This window comes from Rhincodon typus, chromosome 43, assembly GCF_021869965.1.
Source record: "Rhincodon typus isolate 14 chromosome 43, sRhiTyp1.1, whole genome shotgun sequence".
NCBI classification, from domain to species: domain Eukaryota; kingdom Metazoa; phylum Chordata; class Chondrichthyes; order Orectolobiformes; family Rhincodontidae; genus Rhincodon; species Rhincodon typus.
In genome coordinates this window covers 6,642,059-6,658,694 of record NC_063374.1, presented here as the reverse complement: position 1 = coordinate 6,658,694, position 16,636 = coordinate 6,642,059, and the positions used below count along the sequence as shown (strand labels likewise).

The following is a 16,636-nucleotide window of genomic DNA, read 5'->3' as shown; positions in this document are numbered from 1 at the left end:
GTAGTGGTAACCCATTTAGGATGCTGCTGCCGTTACTGCATATTTCTGGTAACAGCTCAATCATTAGCTTCCCACTGTGGAAATTTGTGAAGACCCACCGAGTGTATGGCCTTCAACAGGTGTGAAGTCAAAGCTGTGAGATCAGTTAATTCACCACAGAGCAGGAATTAAACATCGGCTGGTGTGATCTGTGTTGTAACAGGCAATGTGGTGCGCACACCCAGCAATATATACTGCATTTACATAGCAGAATGTCTGAGAATGCTTCATACAAGATAAGATATGAATGGTGTGGAGAGAGAAGAGCTAAATAGTGGTTCAAAGAGAGTAATATTTTTGGAGGCCTTTGCAGGAAGAAGGAGATACTGAAGCAAAGTGATTATGGGAGAGTTTCAAAGACCAAGTATAGCGTTTGTGAGATTATTGCTAAAGAGGATTAAACTCAACCTGAAGGCAGTGGGTTGGGGCAAGATGGAGAGATTTGAGAACAAATAGTAGAAGTGGGAGCCAGTGGAGCTTGCCAAGGATAATGAGTATGGGCAATTTTTTTAAAATGACAGCAGCAGCTATGATATACAGTTGTGTCTTAGACCATATCCTTGCACGCTGTACTAGTTGAGCCTTACTGGCAGCGGGTCTATGAAGCACCATTTCTGTGGATTGAATTGTAATGGTAATTCTTGAGTGAATGCTGATCTTACTCAACCACAAATAGGTGATCGTTAACAGGATGCCATTCGAATGGCAATCGCTAACCAAAAGAGGGAAATGTGCATCGTATTGTTTTACAAAAAAAACCGTATTGCTGTTTGTGAAGGGCACAGTGTGAGTCATGTTGTCAGAGTTGTTATCTACTCCTAAATATTGATTGTGAGGTTAGACTGTTTGTTCTGTTTCACAGTTGACCACAGGAATGTGGCTGAATAAGGCTTTCAAACATTGAGGATTAAAATGTGGGAGGTAGTGGTAGTGATTTAAGATTCATGTGATTTTGTGTAAAGCTGAATACGGTTAGAACTTTTTAAAAACTAGTTAATACTCTTTTAAACTTTATTTGTAAAGGTGAGAAATTTCAAACTGTTTCAAAATCATTGCTATGTTCTTTTTAACTGTTGGGCCTAGCTGGTATATAGGCCACAAAAGCCTGGTTTTCAGCAATATATTGTGAAGTTAGCCATCGCTAGGACACAATTCAAGAAGGTGGTTTTGCCAGTTTCTCTGTGGATGAGAGGAACTCTGCAGCAAGTATAGGTGCTATCGCTGGAGGGAGAGGATGCCACCATTTCTGGCTGGGACTGGATGCTATCCTGCCTGTACAAGCCCAAGGCAACAGTGCATTCTCTATTCCTTCCTCCCACCTACCCTATTCCTGAGTGTGTAAAATCTAATTCCCAGACTACTAAACTGCAAAATGTGACTTTTAAAAAAGCTGTGAGCTGTTTTGCTTTGGTGGTATGGAGTTTACCACTCAACGTGCAGTAGTTTCATAGGCACGGCACTGGCAGTCTTGGATGATATTGCAAAATCTGTTCTTAAAGGGGTGTGTATCATGCAGAAGGTGTTATCTAATTCTATGCAATGATAATTTGGCACTTGATTTGCATTGGGAGCCGCCTTTTATGCTCCTTGGCTGATTTGCTACAGCAATCAGTTCACGCCATTCAACCAGAACAACTTTAAACCTCTGCGCATATAATCTCTTGACATACACTGAAGTTTTAAAGTCCGAAATAGTTATTTCTCCAAGCTTGGTAGCTTGCCAAAATTTGGTGAAGGTCTGTACTTAGCATTGATGTACCCTAGCAAAAGCAAGCAAATATAATCGGCTTTCCAGCAGTCCTTTTGAAGACTGAATGTCCCTTCCAGCGTCTGATATGTCCTCTGGGTCACAGTCCTGCAACATCTGATGTTCTGTAAATGTATAATCTTCCATGTTGATAATTAGAACTGGAGAGAAATACTTTCTAGTTGGTGCAGTTCTGCTGGATTCTAACTTGGTAAAGTAATGATAATTCCTGTGGCATTTTAATCACACTTTTAACCTGTTAAGAGCATGCACAGGAATGTTACACAAATTAACACGAACATCATGAACTCAGTGGGGTTTCAGTTCCTATAGATTTTTTAAAACGTCTCTTACTGTTTTAGACATTATTATGTGCCACTAGCTGAGAGAGTTTGGATAACTACCTTGCCTCTGTCAATGTCACAATTAAAGTGCCTTGTAGAACGTGTATCAGTTGCCTGAGTGCAGTCCATAATGATATTCCCTCTTTTCAGATAAATTGTTTTCTACTCAGCCCCTCAATCTCATTAGGCTAAAAACAAATATATATTCATGATTCTCTCTTGGGTTCCAGCCAGAAAGGGAATTGTGGATGTATCCTTTCTTGCTTTGTATTATTCCGTGCAGCAGCGCTTTGGAACATGAGCGCAGTTCTGTTAGGGTTAAAGTGTTTGCGTTGACCTGAGGTCATTGATTTGTTCCGCTGGTGAAGACTGGAGACAAGAACAGGATTTGACCCCTTGTAATTCCCAGTGCATAAACCCCAACATCAGTTAAAGAACCGAATTTTGATGAATTGCAGTAATTCATTTATTCTTTGTTTTCGATCAGTATCTTGCAAAGTAGAGAAATCAAGGCAAAGAGCAATAAGAGCGGCAGGCGTGAATGATTTTTTTTCTTCCCTGAAGCCCACAAACCGAAATCTTTGCACGAGCTCTAAATGAGATTGGTTAATTTAGCAAAGGCTGGAGATTGAATCTTAGGCTCCTGGTTCAATGGTTCAGTGCCACTCCAGATAGTAGCTTTACAAAGGCATCAGGAGAGCTCAAGGACTGTTAAACTAGAACAAATGTTACTGGCATTTATTCTTTGCCATGTTCAGTTACAAATGAGTGGTGACCCACATTCCATGACATTACAACTGTTCAGAAACTGGTATGTAGATGTTTGGAAGACATGTTCACTAAGAATTTACATAATTGTTTGTGAGACAACATGCATTAAATGTGAGAGTTTTAAGTACTATGTATTAATTTAAAAAAAAATCAATGTCAAATAAGTTTGCTGTCAGGGTAAAAGATTGGTATTATCCCAGAGAAGGTGGGGGGGAAGCAGTTTGTTGTAGAGAGAAATGAGTGGTGACTAAAGAAGTTGCAAAGCTCGTTTCACCACTCTGCTAACTTCAGGCATATGTGTCGAAGTGATCACAAGGAGGAAGTGCGGCGGGTGGGGGGGCGGGGAGGGTTTGGAGGTGGAGTTGGGGGGAAAAGGAAAAAACAACAGAGACTGAAGCTAAGACAGGAAAGCTGCCAAATTCAGAAGATGTGGGCGGTCTGATCTGGGTTTGATGTTTGTGATGCTGTCATTTCAAAAATATTCAGCCTTTCACAACAAGGTGTTATCATCTCATTTGAATGGTAGGGCAGTCTTAGAATGACTGCAAATATTTAATACGTACTTTATGTAGAGGCTGCATCACAGATGCAGAAGTAGCTTTCCGGCCAAAGGTTATGGTGCAGTTTTTTGATTGTGAAGTATACCTGATTAACTATTTCTTCCTCCTTATTCCCCCTATGCACCTTTTAGAATGGACTAATCCAGGCTACCTTACTCCTATGATAATGAGCTCAGTGATGTAATAACTGAGTACGTCAGGCTGCTGGTCAGAGGGAGCAGTCCTTTGCATATTCAACAAAGGTGTGCGCTTGGAGCACAAAAGTTCTCTGGGGTACTGGTGGCAGAGGATTCTAGATTTCTTTTTACTCCGGGAGTTTGGGAATGTTCACTTCGGTTGGAGCCTGAAGGAAAACAACAACAAAAAAAGAAGCGGCAACTACTGGATAAGATTGGGCGCGCTTTTGGTAGCATTTGTGGCTGAGAAAGCTTTTCGAAGTCAGGACACAAATAAAGGGGGAGAAATGCCAGAGGGAATCCTCCTTTCACAGACACAGTTGTAGCTGAAGTTCCCATCGTGTTGCTTTCAAACCAGAGAGCTGCTGATGTTGATCGTATGAAAGATCCAGTGGCCAGATTGAAGGATCCTAGTTTTCAGACTCAGGGGGATTTGTTTTTTCTGTCCCCACCTCACTTTTTAAATTTTATTTCACATTTGAAACCTTCTTGATTTAGCTCGATCAGATGGAGATACAGAGGAGATCTATGACACCACCCCTGTCACCAGCGGCATATGTCAACTCAACACAGTATTCCAGTGTCCTGGAGGGAAGATTCAAGCAGCTGCAAGGTAAGATTTTGATTCCCGCCTTTCCTTCTCAGGCACCAGCAACAGAGTTTACATGGTGCTGTGTGTTCTGTAAATATGTAGTCAAGAGACAGAAGTGCTGTAACTTTAAGCGGTGCCTGCCTGAGTGAGAAATGAAGGGAAGTTGCTTGCTGTAGTTTCTGTCTGGCAATTCAGTTTCTTACAACTTCAGTCTGTTCCAGACTTCCATGTGGTTTCTTGATGTGGGTCTAAGCGTGGGCAAAGAGTATTGTGGTTTATTAGTACACCAGGAGCATCTTTTTTCTGTATCCTGTTTCAGGAGACCAGTGCAAGAAATCTGCTCCGCAACTGGAAAACTGGCCTTTGTGGGCTCCTTCAGTACTCTTTTTACAGGGAGACAGACTGAGTAAACATGTGCGACTGGCTCTACTGTGTTTGCATAATTGCAGCCTTTTTTTTATATTGTGCTGGAGCTGCTAGTCTATGATGCTGAAAAACTTGGTATGATCATTGACCTGATTGAATGAATGAATTGGACAAGTTTAGTTGTTTGGGTTGTTGACTGATTTAAATTTCCACATCTGAAATTGGTAATATCAGGACATGCTATTTTAATTTGGCTTGAACACTTGAATAGTGGAATTTTAGTACATGTAGGGTCCCAAACCAAAATTCTGTTAGTTCCTGGAGTTTGATCCCAGCTATATTATGAAATGCAGTTAATAGACAGAGGACCATGCCTCTGTACTTGACTGTTTTTGAGCTGCATCAACTCATGCTAGTAATGCCTGTTGCTGTTGTGTCAGTATTCCACAACGAGCTGCACCCATAAGTAAAGTTATTGGATGCAGTGCATCCAGATAAGTGAGAGAACATGTTTGACATGTTGATTCCTCCCCTACTGTACACTCTGTTTCACAGAGTTAAAATAAAATTACTGTAAGCCATGAAGATTTCAGAATTAAAGTTTATGGCTTGATAAATAATAATGCATGTTGAATTTTTAATTTCCCTTTGGCAACCCTTTTAGTAATGATGATATATGCAGGTTTTATTTTGCTGGGAACAATTTGTAATTTATTATTTCCCCTTGTCCCTGTCTGCAGTTTGCATTTGTTAACCCCCTCAATAACAAGATTGCTTACATTTATTTAACACCTTTAATGAAGTAAAACATGACAAGGCGATTCACAAAAGCATTGCCAAATGAAATTTGACATAGTTTTGCTTGAGATACTGCAGCTGTTCAGTAGAGGTTTGGTAAAAGGGCTAGGTTTTAAGGACTATCTTAAATGAGGAAAGAGAGGTAGTGGGGGGGGGGGGTGAAGATGTTTGGGGACAGAATTCCAACATTTAAAGCCTAGGCAATTGAAGGCAGGAACAGTGGTGGAGCGATTTTGATGTGGAAAGAAGCCAGGGATTGTATAGAGATAGTAGGAACTGCCGACGCTGGAGAATCTGAGATAACAAGATGTAGAGCTGGATGAACACAGCAGGCCAAGCAGCATCAGAGGAGTAGGAAAGCTGACGTTTTGGGTCTAGACCCTTCTTCGGAAATAACTCACCTCCTCAGTCCCCACAGCCTGTCTATCAGGCATGTTTGAGAAATGTATTAGCCTGGATGAGTGCAGCTTCAATAATACTTAAGTTTAAGACCACCTAGTCACCTAATGCGCAAAAATTGTAGGGAACTTGGATTTTGGAGAGTTGTAGAAATCGAGAGGTTACAGAAATAGGAAAAGGCAAGGCCATGCAGAGATTTGAAAACAAAGCCTGAGAATTTTAAAATTAAATAATTGCTGGAATGGGAGTCAGTATAGGTCAGGAACTTTTTGTAAGATACATCTGCAGCGATCTTTTGAATGACCTCAAATTTTTGAAGTGTAGAAAATGTGGGACTGACTCAGAACGTGTTGGATTGGTCATGTCCGGAGGTAATAATGACCTGAATGAGTGCTTCAGTGACAAATAAGCTAGAGTAAAGGCAGAGTTAGGTAATGGGTTAAATGTGCAAGTAGGTAGTGTTGCTTACTGGAGTGGATATAAAGGTAGAAACTTGTCTCAGGTTCAAATACAAAACCAAAGTTGTAAAGAGACTGGTTCTGCTTGAACATCTTCCACAGAGGGCAGGAGATGGCATTATGGCTGGTGATTTAGAATTTGTAAAGACATTCAGTGCTGCCCAATCACGACTTCATGCTGATCAAGTAAAATAACAAATCAGAGATGTTGAAGAGGTCGAGCGAGTTAAAGGAGAGCTGGATGTTTTCAGCATTTGTGTGGAAAATAACGTTGCGCATTCAGATGATGTTGTAGAGAGGGTAGCATAAAGAGGAGAAATGGGGAACTGGGAAATTTAACACTGAAAATATAGAGACATTCAAACATTTAAAAAGCTCTTTTAGTACACGGAGAGACATAATAGGCTGGGGCTGTTTTCCCTGGAGCATCAGAGGCTGAGGGATGAAGGTTTATAAAATCATGAGGGCTATGGTTAGGGTGAGTGGTCAAGGTCTTTTCCACAGGGTAGGGAAGTCCAAAACTAGAGGGGCATACGTCTAAGGCGAGATGGGAAAGATTTAAAAGGGAGCTAAGGGACAACTTTTTCACATAGAGGGTGGTGCATGTCTGGAATGAGCTGCCAGAGGAAGTGGTGGAGGCTGGTACAATTACAACATTTAAAAGTCATCTGGATGGGTATATGAATAGGAAGGATTTAAGAGGGATATGGGCCAAATGCTGGCAAATGGGACTATATTAATTTAGGATATGTGGATGGCATGGATGAGTTGGACCGAAGGGTCTGTTTCCATGCTGTACATCTCTATGACTCTTTTGGGGAGCTTAATATCGTAGCAGTTGATTTTGTGCACATGCCTATTGCACTCACTCACCGTTGGGACAAAATAGAGATCCCAAAGGCACCAGAATTACTGAGGCTTGTCCATGTGGTTCACAGCAGTCCTGAATTTTAGACACACAAAAAAATTTGCATAACCAATCTGAGATTCAGGCTCAGATTGTTAAAATGTTTGTATTCAAGTTGTGACCAGGCATTGGATTTTCCGAGTGGTGTGGCTGTCAGTCATGGTTCCATTGTTTCATGTTTCTTCTTTTGATCTGAGCTCCCTGCATAAACGAAGCATGGATCAATACTGAGTATTGCCTCAGTACCAGGGCATATCTGTGGCCAGTGTGAAAGAGTTAAAAATTTAGTTCTATATTAGGTGCAAACGTGATATATGAGATGACAAAATTTCCCAAATGATTTCTTCTGTAAACTCCGATAGGCTGCGGCCCAAGTTCGCTTCCTGGTCAGGGAATGCAAGTATTGCTCTGCTATTTTTTGGAGGTGGCACGGTGGCTCAGTGGTTAACACTGCTGCCTCACAGCACCAGGGACCCGGGTTCGATTCCACCCACAGGCGACTGTCTGTGTGGAGTTTGCATGTTCTCCCCGTGTCCGCGTGAGTTTCCTCCCACAGTCCAAAGATGTGCAGGCTAGGTGGATTGGCCATGCTAAATTGCCCATAGTGTTCAGGGATGTGTAGATTAGGTGGGTTATAGGGGGATGGGTCTGGGTGGGATGTGCTGAGGGTCAGTGTGGACTTGTTGGGCCAAAGGGCCTGTTTCCACACTGTAGGGATTCTGTGATTGATTGTATCACCCACTTGTACAAGCATTCAGACTGTCATGTACTTGGCATGGTGGCTGCTGAGGTCACAAGGTTATCAGGGTTCAAGTGCATAATCTATGCATTACTGATGACGTATGTGATGGTACCTGCTTGATTGAACATTAAAAGTTCCAAGTTTAAAAAGTCTGATTTTTTTTAAAAGGTAGATGCTTGTTGCAGTGCTCTGCATAACAGAATAAATGGTCACCTGTTGCATTTTGCAGGGAAGGCTTAAGTAACCCAGTCACTGCTATACAAAGCAACTCATTTCTTTACAAGGTGTAGAGCTGGATGAACACAGCAGGCCAAGCAGCATCAGAGGAGCAGGAAAGCTGACGTTTCAGGTCTAGACCCTTCTTTACAGTGTGTTTTGAGATGCTTCTGAGAGACATAAGGTTTCAGCACACTGTACAATATTTTAGTTGTTAAATGAAATAACAAAAGAAAATAAAGGTATTGTTTACTTTTCCTCTATATGACCATGCTGGTTTCTTTCCCCTTGTGTCTTTGAGTTGCCTACCCAGCAATGTACATGCATTAAGGATTCTTAAATAGCTTTTGTGTTGCTCGGAATGTCTTTTAGTTGTAGATAACAGACTAGTGTTGCTTCAGGGCACTAATGTTTCTTTATGAGGTTTCTGGATGGCACATGACATTCAGAATCAGTAAATACAGCTCTGCACACACCATTGATTGTAAATGCTGCGTGAGATCAAAAGACAAAATGCTTAACCCTTTCATTAGTACTCTTGAATGGGCTTAATAAGAGATTTTCCTTTGACAGTTCCCATATTATGGCTGCTTGTGATATTTACCGTAACATCTGATTGTAGCTCATAACATTTACAGAAATTGCTCAGATAATGCTTCGTTTGTTGTTTTCATTGATAAAATGCAAACCTGGAAGCATAGTGGCCAGGTGCATAACGGACTGGCACGGCAACTGCTCTGCCCAGGAACATAAGAAACTACAGAAAGTTGTGTGCACAGCCCAGACCATCACAGAAGCCAACTTTCCATCAATGGACTCCATTTACACTTCTCATTGTCGTGGAAAGGCTGCCAACATCATCAAAGACCCATCGCACCCTGGTACTGCTCTCCTACAGCCTCTTCTGTCAGGCATAAGATACAGGAGCTTGAACACATGCACCAGCAGGTTCATGGAACTTCTTACTTGCCATTATTATACTGATGAATGGACTCCCTGAGTAATGGTGATCTTGCCTAGCATATGCCCTGGGGGGAGGCAGCGGCCTAGTGGTATTATCGCTGGACTGTTAATCCAGAGACCCAGACAACCTTCTGGGGACCCAGGATCAAATCCTGCCATGGCAAGTGATGGAATTTGAATTCAATAAAATATCTGAAATTAAGAATCTAATGATGACCATGAACCCATTGTTGATTGTCAGAAAAACCCATCTGGTTCACTAATGTCCTTTAGGGAAGGAAATCTGCCATCCTTACCTGTTCTGGCCTACATGTGACTCCAGACCCACAGCAATGTAGTTGACTTTGAACTGCCCTCTGGGCAATTAGGGATGGGTAATAAATGATGCCTGGTCAGCGACGCCCTCATCCTGTGAATGAACAAAGAAAAACAAAACCTGTATGCCTCTGTCTTTTCACCCTGTGATCTGTATGCCCTTGCTTGCTATGATTTGACTGTGCTGCTCATAAACAAGCTTTTCACTGCACTTAGGTACATGTGACAATAAATAAATCAAATCAAATCAAATACTGAAATTACATTGCTGTAAATCATTATATATGAATCCGTTAAGCATTTATGTATTCAGATAGCAGCATTTCAAGGTCCACCATCGGCAGCATGATGGCTTAGTGGTTAGCACTGCTGCCTCACAGTGCCAGGGACCTGAGTTCAATTCCAGCCTCAGGCGACTGTCTGTGTGGAGTTTGCACATTCTACCTGTGTCTGTGTGGGTTTCCTCCGGGTGCTCCAGTTTCCTTCCATAGTCCAGAGATGTGCAGGTTAGGTGGATTGGCTGTGCTAAATTGCTTACAGTGTCCAGGGATGTGCAAGTTAGGTAGATTAGCTATGGAAAATGCCGGGTTACAGGGATAGGGTAGGAGGTGAGTCCTGGTGGGATGCTCTTTGGAGAATTGTTGTGGACTTGTTGGGCTGATTGGCCTGTTTCCACACTGTAAAGATTTAAAAAAATCTATAATGCTTATGTGAAAACTGACCCTCCACTAGTTAGAAGTTAGTTAGAGTCATGTCTTACACCATTAAGTGATTAAAGTGAGCTCTATATTAGTTTAGCAATGACAAGAAGATCTGATTTTTTTCCAACAAAAATTCTTCATTGCTACTAATTTTGCTGGTTCACAAGTATAACCTGTTGGTGGCACTAATCTGGCAGTAAACCTGAAGATAAATTACCCTTCAAATCATGAATGAGGTATGGTGAAGCGACACAAGACTGACCTTAGCATTAAAAAACTGAGCTCTGAGAGTAGGCTGGAGAAGGTTAGGCTTCTCAATTTAAAAGAGACAAAGAGGTGATGTCATAGAAATGAGATAACATAGAAAATAGTAGAGACTTGATTTCAGACCGAGCTGTAATAATGAGGCAACAGATGAAAATGAGCAAAATGCATATGATTGGAGCATGTTCATTTTTCTTCTTACAAAGCACACACTTTTCTTCATGTAAAATCTAAACCACGTGTGGCAGACAGTTTGACCACAAAGGGCATTCCAGAGGAGTCCAATCTTGCCTTCGTCTGACATTCTCATCAGTACATTTCAGTAGATGAAGATTGTTTCTGGGAGACATCCTGTGGCAGAATCATTGATGAGGACGTCATGAAGGGTGGTCATTCCTCCCAACTCTAATCAACCATTGAGCAACATAGCATTGGCGAACTATGTCCATTTTCCCTCAAGAGTTTGAGTCACTCACCATGGCCTCCACATCCACCTACTTGCCTGACCTGTTCCCAATTTGTCCTTAGGACTAGGCAAGTTAGTATGACATTCCGCAATTTTTAGCTTTGTTCCCTTCCTGCAAATTTGGCCAACCCTGGAACTTTACTCTTCCACTGCCCTCCCCTGTCTCACTCCCATCATCACCCCAGTTAACCAAACCTAGCTTTGAAGCTTGGTATACCCTTAAACAAAAATACATGGAAATCTTTCAGTGTCAACTCGGATCAGAGAAAGAAATTGAAAAGGCAGTGTTTCTGGCTATCGCCACAACTAGATGGAGCACCATGTACATATGTGCAGCATCTTACCAGTCAGAAATTGCTTGATTTCTCATTCAGATCAGTTCTGGTACTGATCAAATTTACTCCCCAACAACAGTCTTTAACTTGTTACAGTTTCCTACCTATAGCATTGTGCGGCCAAGAAGGATTTACCATTCAATCCCTGCTTTCATGTTTTACAGCTGCAGTAGGGTTACTAGTTTTTAAAAAAAAGTGTAGTGATTGGAACCAGGTGGATCTTGTTAACTGAGATCCTTGATTGTGGTTGTTAATCTGGACCAATCAGAAAGCCCTGGCTGACCTTTATAAATGGGGAATTTGGTATCTCCTCAGTTGAGGGGACTGACTCCCGGCTGGCTGGCCACAGCCAATGAACAGTGCATAGTAAATAAAGGGTGACTGAGTGATGGGATACCAGGCTCTGTACAGTTATTTCAAATTTTAAGTCAAACCCTGCTAGGGGTGGAAGAAGACAACACACATTCACTAACTAGAGTGGCACACGAGAATCATTCGAAGATTTGAGGTGGCACGGTGGCTCAGTGCTTAGCACTGCTGCCTCACAGTGCCAGGGATCTGGGTTCAATTCCAGTCTCAGGCAACTGATTGTGTGGAGTTTGCACATTCTCCTTCTGTCAGCGTGGGTTTCCTCCCACAGTCCAAAGATGTGCAGGTTAGGTGGATTGGCCATGCTAAATTGCTCATAGTGTCCAGAGATGTGTAGGCCAGCTAGATTAGCTATGGAAAATGCAGGGGTACAGGTATAGTGGGTCTGGGTGGGATGCTGTTCAGAGGGGTGGTGTGAATATAAGAACATAAGAACTAGGAGCAGGAGTAGGCCATCTGGCCCCTCGAGCCTGCCCCGCCATTTAATAAGATCATGGCTGATCTTTGAGACTCAGCTCCACTTACCCGCCCACTCACCATAACCCTTAATTCCTTTACTGTTCAAAAATTTATCTAGCCTTGCCTTAAAAATATTCAGTGAGGTAGCTTCAACCACTTCACCGGGCAGGGAATTCCACAGATTCACAACCCTTTGGGTGAAGAAGTTCCTCCTGACCTCAGTCCTACATCTGCTTCCCTTTATTTTGAGGCGATGCCCTCAAGTCCTAGTTTCACCTGCTAGCGGAAACAACCTCCCTGCCTCCACTTCATCTACTCCCTTCATAATCTTATATGTTTCTATAAGATCTCCCCTCATTCTTCTGAATTGCAATGAGTATAAGCCCAGCCTACTCAGTCTCTCCTCATAATCCAACCCTCTCAACTCTGGAATCAACCGAGTGAATCTCCTCTGCACCCCCTCCAGTGCTAGTATATCTCTTCTCAAGTAAGGAGACCAAAACTGCACACAGTACTCCAGGTGTGGCCTCACCAGGACGCTATACAGCTGCAGCATAGCCTCCCTGTTTTTAAACTCCATCCCTCGAACAATGACAGACAAAATTCCATTTGCCTTTTTAATCACCTGCTGCACCTGCAATCCCACCTTCAGCGCTTCATGCACAAGGACACCCAAGTCCCTTTGCACAGCAGCGTGCTGCAATTTTTTACCATTTAAAACATAGTCCATTTTCCTGTTATTCCTACCAAAATGGATGACCTCACACTTATCAATATGATGGACTGAATGGCCTGATTCCACACTCTAAGGATTTGTGAGTATAACAGGGATATATCTATGTCGTATGTGCATTTAATTGGAATGGGGCAGCAATAATGATAAACAGTACAAACGCATGCCTGCACACTGATAAAGTTCTGCATCTGAACCAGTCCAAGAGCAAACAGACTCACTAGTTTGACTTGAAGTGTGGAACTCCAGCATAAGTTTGCACCTCATTCAAGTTGAGCCTAGCACAGCGACATGGAAGTTGTTCGCACCTTTTTTTAATTTGAAAAATATACTTTATGAATAAAAACATTTTCTATAAGACATAGAAAAGGTTCACGTCAGTCCTTTGCTGAGTAAGGACAAACAACACATTGGAATTAGGCAATCTTCAGAGCTGCCCTGCAGTTGCAAAACAAAGGCATTTTCTAATCATGCAGGAAATTATTTATATTCATTTTGAGGCAACAAGAGGCATCTGACAACTGAACAGATCTTCATTGTACTTTGGCAGAAAGACCTTTGACTGTGATCTTACCCCACTGTGTTTGGAGGCAACTGCCCCAAGCTTTGGAGTGCTACAGTATATAGCCCTGAACCTGGCAACGTCCCAGTCTGCAACATTCGGTCAAGGTTGATACTTTACACTGGAAGACCACCAAGTTTCGGCTGACCGAAGGTCATCTTTCCCCGAGTCGATGGTCCTCTGGGCGCAATCGATGTTTGTCTGAGTATGCATCTGGGGAACAGCCCATAGGGCGTGTATGGCGCTAGGCACTATCTTGAATGTGTTGGGAACAGACACATGGAATTAAAAATATTCTGTTTGGTCCATACAGCTTTATATTCATTGGTACTGCTTGTACTGTTGAGCTAAAGGGAAAGCTTGAATTTAATGTGAGGAGTGATGAATTGTTGGGAGTCATTTTATCATTGCACCACTATGGAAATGTGGGAGCGTCCAGACATGCTGATCACATTAGCTTGCAAAACAATTTTAAAAAATAATTTTAATGGGGTTCACCATGATAGAGAATTTAGAGCATACAGCATGGAAACAGATCTTTTGGTCCAACTAGACTAAGGTGACCATGTTCCACTTGGCCCAGATCCCTCCAAACCTTTCCTATTCATGTATTTATTCCAACGTCTTAAATGTACCTGCATCCATCACTTCCTCTGGCAGTTCATTCCATACATGAACCACTCTGCCCCTTTTTTAAAAACTTTGTCCTCTCAACCTTAAAAATATGCCCTTTAGTTTTGAACTCCCCCACCCAAGGAAAAAGACCTTGACTGTCTTGTTTCTCTTGTTGCCTGTCATTGTAATGTAGATGGATCTGCAGCTAATCCCTCATCTTCGGTTATCCCATATATAAACAGTACCGTGCAAACATGTTTCTTGATCACATATCTCACTCAGAGTGCTATTTACTCATATAATCGGATGGCACAGTGGCTCAGTGGTTAGAACTACTGCCTCACACTACCAGGAACCTGAATTTAATTCCACCCTTGAGTGATTGTGTGGAGTTTGCGGAGTGCTCTGGTTTTCTCCTTTAGTCCAAAGATATGCCGGTTAGGTGGATTATCCATGCTGAATTGTCGGTAGTGCCCAGGGATCTGCAGGCTAAGTGGATTAGCCCTGGTAAATGCAGGGTTACGAGGAGAGTGTGGGGGGACTGGTTCTGGGTGGGGTGCTCTTTGGAGGGTTGGTACAGACTTGATGGGTCACATGGCCTCTTTCTGCACTGTAGAGATTCTCTGATTCTATATTCACTACAATAAAGCCAGTTATCAAACAGGGACATTTTCATTTTATGAAGACAATCAGATTATCTTTTTGTTTGTGTTTTGGAATCACAAGTTATTATTTTGAATCAGTAGAGTACATTCTGCAACATCATCAAAGACCCCTCCTACCCCGTCAGGCAGAAGATACAGAAGCTTGAACACAGGGACATGTTCAAGAACAGCTTCTTCCCCGCCGTTATTGGACTGATGAATGGACTGTCTAACTTCAAGTAATGTTGATCATGTTAGTGTTGACCTTGCTTTGCACACCTCCTGTGTAGTGTAATGCCTCACTCTTAAGCATGCTATGATCTGTATGTCCTTGCTTACTATGATCTGCCTGTACTGTTTGCAAACAAAGTTTTTCACTGTCCTTAGGTACACGTGACTACAATAACTCAAATCAAATATCATTCTTGGACCAGAGTTTTTGTGCAGGAATGAATGCACGGCAGGATTTGGGTGCCAAGCTCAATTTGGTCTGCCTGCAGCCTGTGCACTTTTCCATCCATGTGGACTAGAAGTCATGTTTGTGTGCGTTAGTTGTCTTAAAGCACCTGAAATCCAATGTGCACCCCCTGCTGGTTGAATATCTACTCTCCATTGGTTTTCAGGGACTTAGGACATCTTGAGATTGTGAGAAATGCTAATGCGAACAAAAATTTGAAAACTTTTTTTTCTCTCTTCTTTTTATTTGTCTCCCTTTCTTTGTCTCAACCACACACACCCTGTTTGAGTATGTACATGTTGTATAACCTTTGACCTATAGATACTATCCAAGTCCTTTTATCGGATTAAAATCCTTGTGAAGCATTGAAGGCTTAAACATTCCTTGCAGCTCTATGGTTAGTACCCAATCTATACCCAGTACATGAATTGTTCAAATCAGCTTTTCTGTTTACACTGTGTACTCACAAACAAAATACATTCTTTTCAATCTTGCACTATGAGTGAGGCGTCTTCGCTGACCCAGAATATTAAAAGTTTGTGTAAATAGGAAGATCGCGGTCTGGTTTCTTAACATAATGTAGATCTGTTAATTAAAAATGTTACATTTGTGTTATTCAGCCTGATACCCAATGAACTAAGAAACCCATCCCCATGTAAAAGTATGCTCTCAGGTTGACAGTTATTTAGTTTGAATTGGAGGAAAGCAGTACAAGCTGTCTGGTTTGCATTTATGCCTGACTCTTAAAACCAGGTTTGTCAAGACAATAACACAATAGGTTTTGGCATTGTCATCTTGGGCAACAAGCTTACAGGCATGACTGTTCAAAATTGTGGACTGGACAAATGTCTGATGTGTTTTAAACTAAGCTACTCAAAAATCTGTATTAGTATATTTGACCTGAAACATTAACTCTGATTTTTCTCCACAGATGCTGCCAGACCTGCTGAGCTTTTTCACAACTTCTGTTTTTGTTAGTAGAGGCTCTGTTTACTTGATGAATGGTGCTCGTTTTGCTCAGTGAGACCATCCCATTTAACTATTGTAATTGCCAATTACCAGGCGTTGGATAGTGGGGATCGTAGTGTCGTAGAGTCATACAGCACAGAAACAGACCCTTCGGTCAAACCAGACCATACTGAACATAATCCCAAACTAAACTAGTCCCACCTGCCTGCTCCTGGCCGATAACCATCCAAACCTTTCCTATCCATGGACTTATCCAAATGTCTTTTAAATGTTGTAACTGTACCTGAAATCCACCACTTCCTCAGGAAGTTCATTCCACACATGAATGACCTTCTGAGTAAAAGATTTTCCCCTCATGTCTTTTTTAAAATCTCTCTTGTCTCACCTTAAAAACGTGTCCCCTAATCTTGAAATCCCCCATCCTACGGAAAAAACAACTACCATTGACTCCATCTATACCCGTCATAACTTTATAAACTTCTAAAAGGTCACCCCTCAACTTCCTATGCTCCAGTGAAAAAAGTCCCAGCCTTTCTTTAAAACTCACACCTTCCGTACCAGGCAACATCTTGGTAAATCTCTTCTGAATCCTCTCCAGCTGAGTAATATCCTTCTTACAACTGAGCGAGTAGAACTGGACACAGTATTCCAGAAGAGGTCTTGCCAGTG

General features: G+C 42.0%; 1 protein-coding gene and 1 long non-coding RNA gene across 8 annotated transcripts in view; one reads left to right on the top strand and one right to left on the bottom strand.

Annotated features, from left to right (window-relative positions):
* LOC125487692 overlaps nucleotides 1-13,498 on the bottom strand; it is a 31,536-nt gene extending 18,038 nt beyond the window's left edge. The window contains exons 1-3 of one of the 3 annotated variants that reach the window (XR_007266060.1): nucleotides 13,295-13,498; nucleotides 9,375-9,487; nucleotides 5,376-7,358 (exon numbers count right to left, since the gene is read on the bottom strand). This is a non-coding gene — a long non-coding RNA (uncharacterized LOC125487692). Of the gene's footprint in view, nucleotides 1-5,375; nucleotides 7,414-9,374; nucleotides 9,488-13,294 lie in introns of those variants that run through there. The other 2 variants (XR_007266059.1, XR_007266061.1) reach the window with 2 other exon arrangements.
* Nucleotides 1-16,636, top strand: part of LOC109918809 (spectrin beta chain, non-erythrocytic 1-like) — a 258,622-nt gene that overhangs the window by 104,528 nt on the left and 137,458 nt on the right. For 2 of the 5 annotated variants that reach the window (XM_048619797.1, XM_048619796.1), the window contains exon 2: nucleotides 4,136-4,250. The exons of 2 other annotated variants lie outside the window; for them this stretch is intronic. In XM_048619797.1, the coding sequence (XP_048475754.1) occupies nucleotides 4,145-4,250 (106 nt within the window). In that variant the 5' untranslated portion in view covers nucleotides 4,136-4,144. The remainder of the gene's footprint in view (nucleotides 1-4,135; nucleotides 4,251-16,636) is intronic. One more of the 5 variants, XM_048619799.1, reaches the window with a different exon arrangement.